The sequence below is a fragment of the Drosophila navojoa genome, chromosome X (assembly GCF_054131105.1).
Source record: "Drosophila navojoa isolate 15081-1374.11 chromosome X, UAZ_NAV_1.0, whole genome shotgun sequence".
NCBI classification, from domain to species: domain Eukaryota; kingdom Metazoa; phylum Arthropoda; class Insecta; order Diptera; family Drosophilidae; genus Drosophila; species Drosophila navojoa.
The window spans coordinates 2,978,722-2,998,377 of NC_142895.1; the positions used below are offsets into that span (position 1 = coordinate 2,978,722).

Sequence of the window (19,656 nt, forward strand, 5' to 3'; positions counted from 1 at the left end):
CTGCAAGCAGGAAACGGCATGACAGTGTAAGAGCTTGGTGGAGGTAGGGGAGCAGAGGGGGGGGGGCGGTGCTGTGTGTGACTTACCAATTGCCTAAGTAATTGCTCGTCCCAAATTTCCTCGATGTCACAAGTTGTGCGTGTAACTGGTGCTGAGGACGTTGTTGTTGTCTTTCGTGTGTTGTTGTTGTTGTTGTTGGTGGTGGTGGTGGTGGTGCGCTGTTGCTGCGTTGTTTTCACCTGAAATGAGCAAAGGCAATTGATTTGCTGCTTTAACTTTTCGCTGTTTTTTTTTTTTTCGTTTTTCATTTTTCGTTCTTCTTTTTTTTTTTGTTTATCAACCGGAAAATTTGGTTCGCTGACGCCCACAGACGACGGCAAGAAAAGCGAAACGCCAGCTGTTTATTTGGCTAAATAAAGGCGATGAGCACATGCGCCGGCAACGCCAGCCAAATTTATTTAGCAGCAAAAAGAAGAGAGGAAAAAAAAAACACCAGATCGACCCTGATCGAACCGTATGATAAGAGGCAGACAGACAGCTAGAGACAAAGATGGTGCCGAGGGAGACAAGAAGAGAGAGATCGTCCTTAGCCATGGCTATTGATTTGCTTCCGTCTAATTGCTGCTAGCCAACGTCAGCATACCGGGCGTATGCGTAATGCGCATATTGCGCATACGCCGCATGGCCGCATGCAAAACAAAGAAACTGAAATCGATGAACGGGCGAGATGAGCAGGAGAGTGAGCGAGAGAGAGAACTCAATCAATTGGCCAGGTAACTAAGGTGAGCGTAGAACCTTAAATGGTGAGGATTATGCACACTGAGGATGCTCCATGAGCTACGACTAGTCTTCGATAATGATCAATTGCATTTACTATTAGAGCAGTTTGAGTTGATTTACTTAAGGAAAAGCTAAATACGTACAGCAAAGTGCTTTTCAAACTGTTCCGCCCAGCTTGTAGTGTCAAATAATTGAATATGCCTAGAGGCAGAGCTATAAGTGGGCGTGGCTTTGCTTAATGGCAATGTGTACAGGTCAATGACGCTCTTCCGGCACTAAATACACCTACGTAATGCCCTATACTTGATCTTTACTTGAATATTTATGCAAAAGTGCTGCTCAAACTGTAGAAAAACTAAGTGAAATGGAAATTTTTTAATATTGTAGTATGAGACACATAATACCCTGTACAATAGTACGCCCAGCAGCTGTAAAAAGCAAGAGCCAGCGCTTCTCAAACTGTAAAGCACACAAGTGGCTTTAAAACTGTGGCTGAGAAATCTTTCAGGAAGAAGCTGAGCAGGAAGAGAGAAAGAGAGAGAGAGAGAGAGACTAACTATGTTGGGAGATTCCCAAGACATGCACTCATAATACCCTGTACAAAGCGCGCCAAAGAGCTAAATAGGTGCTGCTCAAACTGTAAGCAAATGCAATGTCGCTCAAACTGTTGCGAAAGTACGTCAAAAGCTCACATAGAGCTGGCATTACTTTCTGCCAATGCCTAGCAGTGGGCGTGGCTTCACTTAACACACCCAAACTGTAGCAGTGCATGTCCAACTGTAGCTCGCTAAACTTTCCATCTAACATCTATCAAAAGATCCGAACACATTAGGAATTTTTGATAAACTTCAATTCAAGTTTGGACAAAACCTTAAACCTAAACCTAAACTATGCAAATGGAGCATACGCATTGTAGAGGCGAGTCTATGGGCCAACATTAAATAGCGACGTTCACTTCGGACCGAGTCCGCAGCTCACATTTGGAGCAGCTAACAAAACGCGCTCTGCCGGCTCGAACTGGGTCGCGTTCAAAGAAAGTTTTGCACATTGTTGCGCTTCTCATTGCTCTTCTTCTGCCCCTTCGTTTTGTTCTTTAACAAAGAACCTTTCCTCACTTTTGTCGAGAATTCGAGCGAACCAAAAAAAAAAAAAAAGTTACTTAAAGTATTTTTTTTTCTTTTTTTTATTTTGTTATTTATTTATGTTAATTTCAAAGACATTCGCTAAGCATTCGGAGCGCAGCCATCAAAAATTTCGTATACGATTCTTATGCTAATTGAAAGAGCAGATTTCATTTCTTTTTAGATCATTTAGAACATGTAGGGCACACAGACAAAAGAGTGAGCCGGGCGAGGCGAGGTAAGTATTTCTTATAATGCAGCATTACCATTTGCGGGACACACACAACGGCATAATAAAAAGGCAAATTTCATTAAGTATACGCAGCGTTTGACCGCAATTTAATTGCATGCAAAAAAAAAAATAAACCAGATATTAAGAGAGAAACAAAAATCATAAATTGAATTCCCTTTGTGTCGTGTTTTTTGTTGTTCGAAATTTCAATAGCAACAACAATAAACTTGGACAGTCCAGGGGCGACGCCCACGCGCATGAGTCTAGGCATTTCTATACCTAGATGCCCATTGAAAAATATCTAAGACAAGTGGGTATATTGTTATTGATGGGAAGCAGCTGAATCCAGGCAGATAAGTATTGCTCCGCCCTCTTCTCAGGTCTACATTCCATCTAGAAATCTTTTTTGTATACCCAATTTCAGTTTGATGTTATGCAACCAAGTCTATATAGCTGAGTTCTGTTTGTAGATCTTTCTGTCTTATCGATATATAAGATCTCCTTATATGTCTTATACACTAAAGCATTCAAAACTCGTATCGATAGTTGATCTAACGACTCTCATTGTTCCTCCTGTTAATCGCATTACATAGATATACAGAACCAATACCGATTTATCGACTATCCAACAAAAACTACTCGATAGCACATAGCCTATATGAGATCTATAAGATGTAGCGAAAGTTTATTCGATAAATTCCAATTTCACTTTTACAGCGTATCTGCTAGTCCATCATTTGGAATGGGGCATAATTTTGATGCTCTGCTCGCTTGTTTATAACAAATTTGACCAAATTTGGCCAGCACAATTATTCAAAAATAACAACACGAGGCAACAGGCAACAACAACAACAACAACAACTACAACAATTTCGAATATATTTTCAGAAATTTTCAGAACAGTTTTTTCGAGAGTTGAAAATTGGGAAAATTCGTTGAGAGCGATGCCGACCAAAAAAGCAGAAACACGCGTTGCTATTTTTAGCATGAAATTAATTTAGGCAATACACACAGTCAGCGAGAGAGAGAGAGAGAGAGAGAGCGAGAGAGGAACAACCAAAAAGAGAGAGAGACAGAGAGAAGGGAAAGAGAGAGAGAGAGAGAGAGAGAGAGAGAGAGCTTTTCATATTTTCGATTATACGCATTAACAAAAACGTTTTACTTAACTAAATATATATAAATATATACATATAACTGTATATATATATATATATATATACATACATATCTTTGGGATATGCGCCAGCAAAAGGTTATTATAATTGGGTCAAATCAGATGTAACGGCATTTGGAGCCAAAATGCAATAAAAATCAAAATTTATTGAAATACAAACGAATCCATATAAGAAATTTGGAGGGTTTAGCTCTACAAATGAACGAGATATGAATCTATGACTGATATGCTGATTATGTATACATACATATGTATATCTGCCACGCCTACCTGTCAAAAACATTGCCCAATTTTCACTGATTTGACAGCAATTTTTTTCGACTTAGCAAAAGGAAAACAATAATAAATAAATAAAAAATAATATAAATATATATATAATACATATTTATCAATAAATATTTAAATATATATATGTATATATATATATATATATATATATATATATATATATATATATATATATATATATATATTTAAATATATTACAATAAAAAATATACACTCATGATGAAAATAATAGGTACACCAAATATTTTTTAGAGATTCTATTATAACTAATTAATAATTGAAATTATTGAAAAAAAAAAAAAAAAAAAATGGATGGTAACTTTAAGGAAACCATCTGAAAATATAATGCATGCCAAAAAAATGCTGTATTTTCCGGTAAATTTATTGTAGTCACAATTCATTGAAAAGAGCTTGCTGAAAATACTAGGTACACTCGATTTCTTCAGTCTGGAAAAAAATGTTAACCAAAGAAAAACGTCTTTTTTTGCTATAAAATATTAAGTAGTCTTCACAGAGATGTTATAAGTAAAAAAAAAAAAAATCAATATCATATGTAGATGGGTCGGAATATTCATTGTTCTAGTGAGAAACGCAAAAATGCTAAAAATCTTATACGGAGTGGCAGTAGAAAATATGTTTTGCTAAACTAAACTCAATTTTAAGAAGTGTACCTATTAGTTTCATCATGAGTGTATATAATATAATAAAATATTATATATATTTATGAATAATATATATATTTAAATATATTATAATAAATTATATATATATTTATCACTTTAAAAAAAATATATATTTTCTATATTTAGTTTAACAAATTTTCATTAAGCTTTTCAATTTAATTTTAGGTTTTTTTTTTTCTTTCTTGATTTCTTTTTGTTTTTAATAATAATTTGCCATTTATTTTGGCCGCTGTGACGTGGCTTTGAATATTATTGTTGTTATTGTTGTTGTTGTTGTTGGCAATAGGCTTGCCAAGTTATTTGGCGCAATTCCGCCAAAGCGTAACAAACCCGACAACAAATTGCTGCTAGCAGCAGCAGCAGCAGCAGCAGCAACATGCAGCAGCAACAGCAACAGCAACAATCAACATTCAGTTGGGGCGGCGGCCAGTGGACGGGGCGTGGCATTTGATCGCATGCAGCGAAGCATGAAAATCAAAATGGAAATTGCAGTCCGAAAGGCACAAAACAATTAAAACAAGAGTAAACTGAAAAAAAGTGGAGAAAAAGAGTTGTTGTTGCTGCTGCTGCTGCTGTTGCTGCTGTGCAACTGAGCAAAGCGAATGCAGTTGCCATTGTTGTTGTTGTCAGTGTCATTGTTGTTGTTATTTCTGTTCGGCTAGCTCAACAAATTGGGCAACTATTTGCATTGGCTTTGACACTGTCGCCAGCAGCAACAACAACAGCAACAGCAACAATAACAGCATTGATAACAGCAACAACAGCAACTACATACGCACATACATACATATATGATTAATGCTTTTCAAAGTGTCGAGCAAACAACAAGAAACAGCAACAACAATTGAAATTGCTGTTAAATTTAGCCAAAAGGTGAGAGCAAACAAATCTGGGAAGGCCAGAGGCGATTTCTTTTCCTATTCAATTTCAATTCAATTTCAATTTCAATCGTTAGATATGAATAGAAGAAGCTTTCAATCTGAATGATCTGTAAAAGATACACTAGATCAATATCAGATATAGATATAGATATAGATATAGATATAGATATAGATATAGATATAGATATAGATATAGATATAGATATAGATATAGATATAGATATAGATATAGATATAGATATAGATATAGATATAGATATAGATATAGATATAGATATAGATATAGATAGATATAGATATAGATATAGATATAGATATAGATTATAGATATAGATATAGATATAGATATAGATATAGATATAGATATAGATATAGATATAGATATAGATATAGATATAGATATAGATATAGATATAGATATAGATATAGATATAGATATAGATATAGATATAGATATAGATATAGATATAGATATAGATATAGATATAGATATAGATATAGATATAGATATAGATATAGATATAGATATAGATATAGATATAGATATAGATATAGATATAGATATAGATATAGATATAGATATAGATATAGATATAGATATAGATATAGATATAGATATAGATATAGATATAGATATAGATATAGATATAGATATAGATATAGATATAGATATAGATAGATATAGATATAGATATAGATATAGATATAGAATAGATAGATATAGATATAGATATAGATATAGATATAGATATAGATAGATTATAGATATAGATATAGATATAGATATAGATATAGATATAGATATAGAATAGATATAGATATAGATATAGATATAGATATAGATATAGAATAGATATAGATATAGATATAGATATAGATATAGATATAGATATAGATATAGATATAGATATAGATATAGATATAGATATAGATATAGATATAGATATAGATATAGATGATATAGGATAGGTCTCTTTATAATCTTAAGACTAGGATAGCATCTTTAGACTAGCAAGATATATTATATGAGTATATATAGAGCTCGCCTTCTACCTTTCCCTCTCCATCTCTCTCTTTCCCTGCCTGCCTCTCTTTCTGAGGGTTACGCGTTCTGTGACATATTTCTAATACCTTCCGCAAGAGTCTAACAAATTGAACTCGCCTTGGGCAGATACAGACTCGCACTCACACACGCACACGCCCACCCGAAAGCCTTCAATTTTCCAATTTTCCATGGAAAACGTAGAAGCCGAACACGAAAAAGAAAAAAACTAAACTAAAATACAATGAGAAGTGAATTTGACGTTTGGTGCATATTTTTAGATACATGGTCCAAAAAGCGAGGAAACAACATTTCGTTTCTCCGTTTTCTTTGACATGCAAAATGCGAAGAGCGCAAAGACAAAGATGAACAGCCACGACGATTATGAAATGGCAGAATGTTGGAAAAGCTGAAGTAACGAAAAGCCAACAGATTTGCCACGCTTGGGAAAGAAAAATGCCTGCTGCCGTTGCTGCTAGCTAAACAGTTAAGCGGGAAAAACCGGCTTCCCACAGTCAAAGTCAAAGTCAAAGTCAAAGTCGAAGCCAAAGCCAAAGCCCAAAGCCAAAGTCTGAGAGCCCAGAGCCAAAGTCATAGACGAGCCACTTGCTCGCTATTACCTCGACTCCAACTACTGCCTCTGCTGCCTCTGCTCCATCTATTTTACTAGAAATTGTGCGGGAAATGGGGCTAGAGGAAGCCAGCGACGACAGCGAAACAGTAGCTGACGCTGCCGCTGCCTCTGCCTCTGCCTCTGCCGCTGCCTCTGCTGCTGCTGCAAAAAAAAAAATATATTATTATAAACATGTTGCGCTCGAATGACTCGCACAAGCAATTAAAGGAGAACCGGTTCGGAACCGAACCATGAACCAAAACGGCGCAACAAAACATCAAACAAAAACAAATTGCATTTAACATTTCCCAATAAAAACGAAGAGAAAACGTTAGATGGGCAAAGGGGTTTATCTAGCTACGACAGACTGAAAGTAACTAGCAGTGGATAGATATGTGTCCAAGTCTGTCAAAGATCGAGATACATTGTATCTATTACCAGAGAAGAGTGTGAGATACAATAGTAGTTTACATTAGTAGTTTAAGATACTTTTCTATGAGATACTTATTTAATGTGTGTAAAACATTGAGATACATTGTATCTGTATCTCGCGAATATCTAACAGCATTGACACATCGAAATACTTTTCAGATAATCATAGATATAAGATACTTTTGTAATGATTTGCAAATATATCTATTGCGATACATTGCATTGGTATGTGGAATAGAGTTTCGAGATACATTATATCCATCTACATTATTCTTGAGATAATATTGTATCTCAAAGTGCGCAAGATACATTATCTAGCGGCTACTTCTAGCGTTATTACATTGAGATACTTTTGTATCTAAAACGTTTATGATTCGATATTCCAATCGATCTATAGATGAAAGAAGAAATGAAAGCTTATCTTGATAACAGCTTGAGCTACTTTTTGTTAAACTGCAAGATACATTGATGCACACCATTTAGATACATGTATCTAATGCGTGTATTTCAGGGAAATTTACAATTTTTCGATTTGTTTTCTGGCTAGCTGCCACAGATACTTGGATAAGCAGTTTGAGATACTTTGCAGCCGACTTGTAGGTGCTTGTAACTATGACACATGGATGCATTGTATGCGGCATTTATATGAGGCAGACTGCCAGACAATGTTCGCTGGTATCTTAATTAATCTACAAGCACTTTGCGTGGAACTTGTAGTAAATAAGATTGAGATACTTTTGGTTAGCTAGATTAGATTCTATCTGCAGACTGAGAAAAACAGAGTTGAGCTCCTTAAGTTGGACGGTCAGATACTTGGAGCCTTTAGATACTTTTATACACAAAAGATACAAGATATAACTCTGTAATGCCTAGTCTGATTTCATTGCAGATACTTTGTATCTTTAGCTGGTGGAACAGCTTGTTCAAGATAGTTTTTGGTATCTATAGAGTCTATGCCACAGTGGATGCTACTTGCGCCTACTCTGTATCTTTCTGGTGTGAATGCATACAGCAAACTTGTAGATACTTTGCGTTGCTTTAGCATATCTGCGGCGGATAAGCCGCCGCACTCAGATACTTTGCGGCTATGCCAGGCATCCGCAGTGTGTGCGACTCGTGCCACACTCTACATAGAAAGCATGGATGGTATTTGGTGCACAAGTTGAACAGAAACAAAATACAAAAAATAAAAAAAAAAAACAGGCCACTGCGGCACGCACGTTGCAATGTGCACAGTCCATTTGCAGCCGTATCTATGTATGTGCCAGCCTGTGGCTGTGTGTATCTTTAGCTCTATCTCGAATCTCTGTTGCTGTATCTGTATCTGTATCTGCATCTGTATCTGGCCACTGGGCGCTCCAACAAAATGAGACAGCGTTCCGTCCGTATAAATAGTGCCATCGTTGCGCTATTTTTGTTGAAATATTCCGTACGCTTGCGCTCTCATTCATGCAGCTTCAGTCGCTGCCCCTACAAAGCCTCCTCGCTGGCGTCCCACAGCTCCACCTGCTTGTGCTTTGAAATTTATTTATTTATTTCTATTTTCATTTAGTTTGTCTTGTTTTATTCTCTGTTTATTCTTTTTTTTTATTTTTATTTTTATTTTATTTTTATTTTTTTTGTCACTTTGTCAGGCTGGGCAAATGCTTGGCTTTTCTAGCCTTTCTAGCTGTATCTTTAGCTGTCTCCTCTATGCATATATACATATGTTATATATACACTATATGTATGTGTGTGTGTGTGCGTGTGTTTATTAATATAGACAACGCTTGTCGTTCACATTTTGCTTTTCAGGTGCATTTTGAGGTGTCGTGACAGCAAATTCTTGCCACAAATTACGCGCACCAAAAATAATTGAAAAATAAAGAAAAATTTTGGGGGGAAAAAAACACGTAAGAGCACTGCAGTCGGGCCTTACCGACTGCCGAATACTCATTCACTGCTGCCAGACATTTTTACCGGTTTGCCACGCCTCCCTCCCTTTAAATTTTCTATATGTATACCATACATATTATATTGATTTTAGGCTATCAGACCGAGTGTTACAAGTTTCTAGTATACATACATATATAATGATATATACATATGTAATAATCCAATTTTTAACGCGATATTCGATAAATTCTTGGAGCACGTCTAAGTAACTGAACTGCACTGGCATGATGCCAAGACTTTTCATTTTCAATGAGCTCCGAGCTAATAACTACAGGGTATTTTTTAGTTTTCCATCTACTTTCCTCTTCAATTTTAAACCACAAAAATTTTATTCTTTTTCTATTAGCGAAATATATATAAGCTCTATTTTCTATATTTTCAATAATTTTATCAATATGTTTCTATTTATTTTCCAGATTTTATCCAATTTATTTGAGATTTTTTTTTATTTTCTTTATTTTTATACATTTATTTATTTATTTTATTTTTTTCAAATATATTCTAATTTTTCCTATAATTGAAATAGTTTAAATATTTTATTTTTCCATAAATATTTATGATATTTATTTCACATTTTTACAGATTTAATTTTCCCACCTTTTTTAAATTCTCTTCATATTCTTACAATTTAGATTTTCTCATATTTTTTAGAATTTATGTTCTATTTTTCTTTAATTCTTTCCTTTTCCTCTATTTTATTTCTAATTTTTTTCAACAGCTGCCAATTCCAATGAATTTAGCTAGGCTAAAGACACGACATACTCTGTCTCCCTCTATCGCCCGCAGTTCCCGTCATGTTCTTCTTCATTCTCTTGCCCCATACCCTTTCACACTTACGCGCTGTTTGCTGCCGCTGCCACTGCCGCTGTCGCTGTCGCTGCTGCCGCCGTTGCTTCTTTTACTGCTACTGCTGCTGCTTCTTCTTCTTCTTCCTCTTTTAGCCGCTTTGACCAAAGTTGGTTAAACACTCGCGTCTCGACTGCAACCGTTCACCGCATTACAACAACAACAACGACAATAGTAATAATAATAGTAGTCGTAATAAAAACAACAACAGCGTTTGTGAAAAAAAGAACGGAAAAAAAAACTCAACTGCACACAAGAAGAACAACAACAACGACGAGTTGCTGAGCAAGAGGAAGAGCTAGTTGCAGAAGATTCATAAATAACAAAAACAACAACAAAAACTTGTCTTTTGTTGCCTTCTTTGGTTGCTTCTCTGCTTCTCTTGTTTTATTTTTGTATTATTAATTTATTTAATTTTTTTTTTTTACTTTAGATTTGCTTGCATTAACTTTTGAATATTTTGAAAATTTTGTTTGCACTTTGAGAATTTTTGTGAGTTCTCTAGCCTCTCTCTCTCCTCACGCCTCGTCGGTGTGTCTCGGTCTCGGTCTCGTCTCGTCTCGTCGTGGTTTTGTTTGTGTTTTTATGATCGGGAACACAAGTCGCACAAGTGATCGATGCCGCCTCTGAGTTTGTACTGAAATGGCCAACAGACGATGACGATGGCAGCTGTTGACGGTGACGTTGGCAGCGACGCTGGCAGCGCTGATGGCAATGGCCAAAGCGACGGCTGATTCCCGTTCCTGGCCAGAAGCGCGCATCACATCACGCACGCGGCACACGGCACTAAAAGAGAGCGGCAGCAGCAGCAGCACACACACACACACACACACGCACACACATACTCAAAGCGAGAGAGTGCGCGCAGCAGAAAGAGAGGGCAACAGAGCGTGAGAGCGCGCGCGCGCATAGCGGTGAGCGCAAAAGCTAACGGCGAATGAGCGAATGAGCGCAGAGGAGCAGGAGGAAGAGCGAGAGCGAGAGCGAGCGCGCATAGACAATGGCTGATCGCACACGTGGGCCGTGGGTCGTGGGCCGTGGGCCGTGGGCCATGGGCCTGCACATTTGATGTTTATTTTTTATTTTTTTTGTTTTTGTTTTTTTTTTCTCTCATTTCTTTTTTGGTTTTATATTCTGCTTTTTGTGGCTGTCCATCAAAAAGGGATCAACTGAGCTTTGGGCATACCCTGTGTTTAATTAGCAAATTATGTTGGCCGGTCGCATAAGTGAGAGGACAATGAACTCTGAATATGGAAATTGTTTGTCTATTGGAAATGCCATTGAAAATAATTGATCAACTCTACTTTCCAGTAGAGGCTAACCAAGAAAGTTAGTCTCAGCAACTCTATAAAAGCAGGTGAATAAAGCATATATTCTAGTCAAGACATCATACAGGGTATGCAATACTCTGCAAGACAATTCTCATAGGGTATTTTGTAGTACCAGATATTTTGGAGTTTAGACTGGATCACATATTTACTTGAAGCTAGAAACTTATGTTTAGTATAGGGTATATTCTAGTCTAGACTATCAGCAATACAAGGTATTTAATAGTCTGGAATAGCAAGAACTTTGCTTCTTGCGCTCGTTTTCAATTAAAACTAAGCACAAAGTCAGTTCCATAGTGAGCGAATTTTAACAGGGTATTAAGAAGTCGTGACTCGTGATCATAAGCAATATAGGATGTCTTATAGCTGACATTAAATTGAATACTTATATAAAGCTAAGCTATAAAACATGTCATATATTTCATATTAATGCATGTACAGGGTATTTTGTAGTCAGGAATATAAATAATATAGAAATTTTTAAAGCCTGGACGAGCAGCTATTCAACTATGCTTGAGGCTAAGCTACAAAGTAATTTTCATAAATTTCATTACAGGGTATCTCTGGGTCTAGATCACTTACCGCTTGGCTGCTGCTGCTGTTGCTGCCGATGCTGCCCCTCGACAGCGGCTGCTGTCGCTGGCCCGCCGGCAGCATGGACTCGACGCCCTGCATGATGACGCTGGCGCCAAGGAATTTGTTGAGCAGAGCACGTGCCTCGCGATCCTCGGCGCTGTCGCCGGGCTCCACCACTGCGTGAAGAGGAAGACATTGAAGAAGAAGACATTGATCAGAGATTCGCTGGAGATTCGCTGGCGATGCTGGAGCACTCACCATTGTCGGCATTGCGCATGCGTTCGAGGACATCGTCGACACTGCTCACAGCTCGCTCCTCGCCGCTGGTGTTGAGGAAGGAGCGTGTGCTGGAGCTGGTGCGCGTGGTGCTGCTGGTCTGATGCTGCTGCTGATGCTGACGCATCTGCGGCGCCTCCAGCTCAATGACGCTGCACACATCGTTCGATTCGCTGTCCTCCGTCTCCTCGTCGGCCAGCATCGATTCCTTCTGTATGAAACGTTCGCTTAGCTCCTTTATCGAACCACGTCGCTTGCCCGACGGCGGCTCAATGGCCGCGGGCATGCCCTGCACATCGATCAGCTTCACCTCGCGCTCCAACTTTGTCCTCTGCCCATCTGAAGGCTGGACGGTGTCCAGCTGCTGCTGCAGCGTTACCAGCTCATCCGGATTGCTCGAATAGATGAGCTCCTTGCGCTCATGACGTGGCGGCGACTTGTCGTCCGAATAGAACTGCTCCTCGATGACATAGCCTGTGACTTCTGTGCAGAGAGAGAGAGAGAGTGGGAGGGAGAGCGAGGTAGAGTTAGACTTTGTTGTGCAACCACCGCACCACTCATTACTCCATTACTCACCTTGCTTTGTCTCACATTTCTCCATCGGCGGCTGCGTCTTCTTCTTGAGCGCCCTAATGCCAAACAGGGGCAGTCCATTCTCATCGGTTGGGCCGACGCCATAGCTGGACGTAATGGAGTCCTCCTCGCGTCGCTTGCTGCTGCTGCTGGTGGTGGTGGTGCTGCTGCTGCTGCTGGTGGTGTTGCTGCTGCGCATCACTCGGCTGCTGCTGCTGGTGCTCGTGGTGCTGGTGTTGGAGCCCTTTCGCGGCGTGGGCGAAGCAGAGCCAGAGGCTCGCAACACCTTGCTACGATCTGCCCAAATGGGACTCGACTTCTCGCTCGGATTGAGCTTGCCCTGCTTGGTGGTGCGTGTGGTGGTTGTTGTTGTCGTGGTCGAGGACTTGCCCGTTGGACTGCGACGACGAGGCGCCTGCACTGGGCTGGCGCTGCGATCACGAGGCTTCACCGGCGGCTTGCCGCTGTCCAGCTGCTCAGTGCGACGACAGGTCGTTGTGGTGCTGCTGGTGGTGGTGCTGCCCTTCACCTCCGGGCTCTGGCTGCGTTCACGTTGCGGTTGCTCCGGCATGCGGCGCACTGGCATCGGACTGCGGCTGGGCGTCGAGCTTTGGCTTCTCGGCTGCAGCTGCTCTGGCTGCCTGCCCTTGGTCGTTATGGTGGTTGTGGTGATGGTGGTGCTGCTGTTCGCATTGATCATGTTCTTCTTGATCAGACGTATCTGGGCGCGAATGCGTCGACGCAGCTCGTAGCTGCTCACCGTCTCCAGCAGCTGCTCCAGCGTCTGCAGATCGAAGATCTCCTCAATCTCCAGCTCATCGGTGGTGCTGCTGCTGGTGGTGGTGCGCACCGTCTCGGGCCGTGAGCCGCGCTTCGGCACATCGAACTTAACGGCCGCATTCGGATTGCGCGGCTCCAGCATTGTCTCATCCTCCACCGAGGACTTGCGGGAATAATGCGTCTTGTTTATCTCCAGCGAATCGCGACGAATGTGCTCCAGGGAGCTCTTCGTGTGATCCATGTAGGAGGGACGACGTCCGCTCGGCTCAGTGGCAGCAGTGGTGCTGGTGGTGCCGGTGGTGGTGGGGCTGGGCGAATGCTTCTCAAAGATGTTGCGGCGTGAGGCGACGGTGCGTCCGGGCGATGATTGATGGGTGGGGCGGCTGCGGTCTAAAAGTGGTTCAACGTGTGGTTCAGTGTCAGGGGAGCTGGCAAGGGGAGCTTGGTTAGTTGGGCTATGGGTTCGATTGGTTGTTGTTGTTGTTGTATGCTTGGTGGTGCTGTGCTCAGTGCTCGCTTTAACTACGGTGGATTTCGAATTGGTGGTGCTGTCGGGCTTGGTGGTGGTGGCGGTGCGTCGTTGTGGCGACATTTGACGTGGACTGCCACTGTGGCTATGCCTGGGACTGTGGTTGAGCTCATCCACATCACTTGGCAACCACTCCTCGCCACGCTTGGTGGTGCTGGTGGTGCGGCGTGTATCTGTCTCGGTCTCTGCAGTCTCATCGGTGGTCGGGCTTGGCTTGGAGCGTGGCGACTCGAGCGAGGGCTTGCGTGGTGCAGCAGCACTGCGTGTGGTTGTCTTTGTGGTGGCAGTGGTGGTGCGTCTGCTAGGCGATGCGCCCTTTGGACCCACTGGCTCATACTCCTCAACATCCACATCAAGATCACTGTGCACCCACTGCTCGGCACGCTTGATTGTGGTTCTGGTGCTAGTGGTGCTGGTGGCTCGGCGTGTGCCGGTCTCCGTCTCTTTAGGTTGCTCGCTATTCGGTTTGCTACGCGGCGACTCCAGCGAAGGCTTGCGTGGTGCAGTGGAGCTGCGTGGAGTTGACTTTGTTACGTTGGTGGTGCTGGTGCTAGGGGTGGTGCGTCTGCTTGGAGATCCGGCCTTTGGACTGACTGGCTCATATTCCTCGACATCCACATCGAGCTCGTCATGCAACCACTGTTCGCCACGCTTGCTAGTGATTCTGGTGCTAGTGGTGCTGGTGGTGCGACGTGTGCCTGTCTCCGTTTCCTTCGGCTGATCGCTGTTCGGTTTGCTTTGCGGCGACTCCAGCGAAGGCTTGCGTGGTGCAGTGGAGCTGCGTGGAGTTGACTTTGTTACGTTGGCGGTGCTGCTGGTGGTTGGACGTCGGCCTGGCGCTGTTGGCTGCGGGCTGGCGCTGTGGGAAGGTGGAGCCGGACCCACCTCCTCAACATCCACGTCCACGTCACTGATCACCCACTGTTGCTCCGTTATATGCTCCCTACGCTTGGTGGTGCTGCTGCTGCTGCTGCGCTCCGGTTCGCTTGGCTTGCCGCGTGGTTGCTCCAAGGAGGGTTTGCGTGGTGCAGCGGTGCTGCGCGTTGGCGAACGTGCACCCGGACTCGAGGCTGGCGCACTCTGATTGCGATACGATTTACGTTCCTCCGTTATGAGTGTTGTGCTTGGACTGGCGGTGCCGCGTGGCTTGCTGTTGCCGTTGGGCGTGGCTGGCTTGCGCTGATTGAAGACCGAGGGGCGATTGAGTATGTCCTTCTGGCGCTTCAGCTCAATGGCTGTTGTGTGGTGCTTCGACATGGGCAATAGCTCATCATCTGGCTCCACATCCGAGGGCTGCTCCGGCTCCGATTCCTGATCCAGCTCCGGCTCGCTCTGGCGCGAGATGTGGCGCTCGATGTTGGCCACCAGTCGCGGCGACTTCTGTGGTGCACTTGGCGCCAGCTTCTCGGCGGTGTCAATGAACTTGTGCACCTTCTGCGAAACGCTCAGTATGCAGTCGTCCTGGCGCAGCTCCTCGTCGATGTCCTCAAAGCTGGGGCGCTCGATTTCGCGCGTGGGCGTGCTCAACGGCTGCTTGGTTATATTCTCGGCGGTCTTCAAAAATCGATCCACCTTCTCGTCAATGCTCAGCAAGCACTCATCGCTGGCCGAGACCTTGGCATGCTCATCGAACTGGCGGCTAAAGGGTGTCGAGGATTTCGGCTGCTTCACCTGCTCGGCGGTGTGGGTGAACTTGGTCACCTTCTCGTGTACACTCAGCAGGCATTCGTCCACGTCGATGCCAGGCTGTCCATTGCTTGGATTGGCTGTTGCATAGTCCAGACTCTTTGGCGCCTCCACGGTGGGATTGTCGTGGATGTCCGCCTCGATGCCATTCGGATTGCGCAGCTCGGATATCTGACAGCCCACATAGGCATTGGCCTCCTCCTCAAAGATGGGTATATTCGTGACAATGGGCTTCCTGCGCGGCTCGTCGTCCGGCTCCTGCACAGTGTCGGGATAGCGCGGCTTGCCCGTCTCCACCTCAGCTGGAACCGGTGTCGGAACAATGCGATCCGGCGATGGCTCCCTAGAGCTCTTCGCTTGCTGTATATCAATGATGACATCCTCCATGTCCTCGCTATTAATCAGCTGCTCGCTGAGGTTGATGGTTCGCGTGGTGAAGCATTTGCTGGCCCGATTGCGATCTGTGTTGGGTCTCTGAGCCGAGCTCGGATTCAAGCTGCTCATCTCGGGCTGTGCTGGCCTGGGCTTGCCATTGACCACCTTGATGACATTCTCGCTGGTGGATCGGGTCACCTTGTCCTTGTCGCGACGGGTAACGCGCGGCACTGGCGCCGATTCCTTGCGCTCCGTCACCGGCAGCTTGCGCAGCGGACTTGCTGCAGCCTTGGGCGTCACTTTGCGCTCGGCTTTGGGCGACGGCGTCTTGGGCGCTGTATGATCTATGATGATCTCAGTGTGCACTGAGATGTTGCTCGAGCGACGACGCTCGCTGGGAATACGCGTGGGGCTCGTATCCGGCGAGGACGACTCTCCGTCCACGTCGTCCGTTTGAGGTTTCTGTTTGCGAGGCGACGAGCGCAAGCGATCCTTGATATTACCATCACTGGGCTTTCGATCCTTGCGAATGGTAGTGCTTGCTGTGGAGGTAGTGGAGGTAGTGCGTGTTTCCTCCACCAGGCTATCGCGCTTGGCAGGCTCTCGCTTGGGCAGCGACTCCTTGCGCGGACTCTTCACTGCCTTGGGCTGGGTTTCCTTCACAGGCTGCTTGTTGGTGGTGGTGCTGGTCTTGGTGGTGCGTGAATTACGTCGCTCGGTTTCGATCTTGCTAGTCGAGGGTTTCCTGGAGTCCGGCTGCTTGGGCTTACCCTCCTCTGGCTCGCTATCGCAGGGCTGCTTCTTCGTCTTGGGCGACGAGGCGGGTCCCGTGGGTCTTTGAGTCTTGCTGATCTTCTCCAAGACGGTCTTGCCATTGCAATCGATTATCTTTTCGGTCACAAAGTGTTTTGTCTCAGTTTGTGGCACGGGCTCCTTGCGTGTGGGCGATGGCGACTTGGAAGGACGTTTAGTTAGCACCACAGTTGTCTTCTCGCTTATATACTCAGCATCATCCTTGGGTTGCTTGCCAGTTGTGGGTTGCCTAGCTGTAGGCTCCTCATCTGGATAAGGCGAATAGTCCTTGCGTGTGGGCGATGGCGACTTGGCCGGGCGCTTTGTCATGATTATGGTCGTGTCATCGCTCACTTTGATAAACTCAACGTCCTTGGAGTAGTAATTGGGTGTCGGACGTGGCTTGAATTCATCTGTTGGCTGTCTACCCGTTGGCTCCTTCGACTTGGGCTGTTTCGGCTCGTCATCATCCTCTGGATGGGGCATGGGCTCTTTGCGTGTGGGAGTCTTTGACGTTCGCTTCGTTGTGACAGTTGTTGTTTCCTCTTCAACATTGACAAACTCTGCGTCATCCTTGGGATGCTTCGCCTTAGGCTTTCCACTTGCTTTTGGACGTGGCTCATCCTCGTCCTCTGTATCGGGCAAAGGCTCCTGGCGAGTGGTAACGATAGTTGTTTCTTCTTTCACATTTATATACTCTGCATCATCCTTGGGCCATCTGCCAGGCGTAGAGCGTGGCGATGTCTTATCCTTCGATATTGGCTCGTCCTCGTCTTCCGAGCTAGGCAGAGGCGCTTTACGATCAAGTGTTGGCGACCTGCTTGACTGCTTCGTGATGATTGTGGTTGTCTCTTCGTCCACATTTATGAGCTCGCTCTCGTCCTTGGAAAGTCGGGTAGACGAGGGACGTTGTGGTTTCTCATCCTTGGGCTGTTTGGCATTCTTAGGAAGTGTCTCTACCTCGTCCTTTGGCCATTTACCAGATGTGGAACGTGGCTCTACCTCATCCTTGGGCAGAGGACCCTTAGGCGACATGGACGTACGATTCGTTGTTATTGTTGTCGTCTCTTCTTCTACATTAACCAGCTCCGCATCATCTTTGGGGCTTCTAGGTTCTACCTCATCTTTAGGCTTACGGCCTCCGACAGGGCGTGGTGCATCTACACCCGCAGGCACGGATCTCTGTTCGCCAATCGTTTTCTCTGTGCTAACCACTGTTTCGATTTCCGTCGTCTCAGTGATCTGCACCGTCTCTGGCTCCGACAGTGGCTCATCTACCTTGATGACAGGCTGCGTGCGTATGACATACGTTTCGGTCACGCGCCTGGGCTTATCATCCTCGTCGTCGTCGTCGGGGCAGTCCTCGATTTTAAACTCAAAAGTCTCCGTCTTCTTGGCCAACGTTTCTGTTCTCTGCTCATCAGTGTCATCATCATCCTGCTCGGGCTTTGGCACAAAGCTGCCCTGCGTATCGCCATCCTCCTCCATGCCCAGGATCTTGCGACAACGATCTTCAAAGGTCTCGCGACGTGTCAGACCCTTCTTGCGATAGGTGGGCTTCTGGTCTTCCTCCGGCTCTGGGCTCTTTGATATGAAGCCGCCATCCGGCCTCTCGGGTGACTCACGTGAAGCTGGCTTACAGCTAGGTCTATCGATCATATCTTTGTTCTTATCTGGAATTTCCTCCGGCTTGCGTGGCTGATGCTGGCGTTCGTTTGTTATAAATTCGTCATTGAAATTTTTCGTTGTATTAGTTACTCGTTGGGTCACAGTGCTCTTGAAGAACTCGTCCTCTGGGAACTGAGTGGGCTGCTGCTTGTCGTCGGGGCTCGGCTTGCCACCATCTCTAGGCTCGGCTGGAGCTGAGCGCGGCTCATCAGCGGGCTCATTGCCTTTGGGCTTCGGCGAGCTAGGCAATTGCTTTTCAGGGCTGCCCGAACGAGGCGTTTCTTTCGGAAGTTCCTTAGTCAGAGTTTCGGGTAACTGATTGTCAGGACACGAATCCCTAACCACCGTTGAGGACAATTGATTGTCGGGACTCCAACGTGGCGAGTCCTTAGGCTTAACAGAGGGCATTTGCTTTTCGGGGCTAGTCTGACGAGACGTTGGCCTCGATGCTGATTCTTTCGGCTTTGATGGAAGCGAACCTGGCAGTTGAGGCTGCGATTCTTTGGGCAGCTGCTTTTCGGGACTAACCGAGCGTGGCCGAGCAGCCGGTTGCCTCTCGGGGCTAAGGGCGCGCGGCGAGGGCAACTGCTTCTCGGGACTCTGCCGAGGCGACTCTTTGGGCCTCGACGCAAATGTGGCCGGTATCTCCCGGGGCTTATCGCCGCCTTCCAAGGGACGCTGCCTGACCTCCAAGCTGCTCTCGTCGATAACAATCTGGTCATCGATGCGGGCGTAGCGCTCCGGCGAATAGGCACGCTCTACGTCTGTCTCAAATGTGGTTTCTCGCTGCAATTGGCGTCGTTCGATGCTGGGCGATTTGGAGCTACGCCTAGCTACAGTTGGCACATCGTCATCTTCATCCGGTACGTTGGGTCTGGGTGCATGGGGGCTTCGCTTGCTGCTGGGCATGGCTGCTGCTGGGAATTGGGGGGGTTGTTTTGTTTTTTTTTTTTTTGCTTTTTGGAATCATAGAGGCCACGCTCAAGGACCGCGTTGCGTTCGAGTGCGTGGTGTGTGATATAGTGCTCAAATCGCTACGTTATTAG

General features: G+C 44.6%; 1 protein-coding gene across 6 annotated transcripts in view; it reads right to left on the minus strand.

The window, feature by feature from the left end:
- Positions 1–19,656, minus strand: part of LOC115564686 (smoothelin-like protein 1) — a 51,116-nt gene that overhangs the window by 11,803 nt on the left and 19,657 nt on the right. For 5 of the 6 annotated variants that reach the window (XR_016197344.1, XR_016197343.1, XM_089263862.1 and 2 more), the window contains exons 6-9: positions 12,784–19,527; positions 12,190–12,690; positions 11,938–12,107; positions 87–239 (exon numbers count right to left, since the gene is read on the minus strand). Coding sequence is in view for 3 of the 6 variants with exons in the window: in XM_089263862.1 (XP_089119988.1) it covers positions 87–239; positions 11,938–12,107; positions 12,190–12,690; positions 12,784–19,527 (7,568 nt within the window). In the remaining 3 variants the exon portion in view is untranslated. Of the gene's footprint in view, positions 1–86; positions 240–10,018; positions 10,762–11,937; positions 12,108–12,189; positions 12,691–12,783; positions 19,528–19,656 lie in introns of those variants that run through there. The other variant, XM_089263864.1, reaches the window with a different exon arrangement.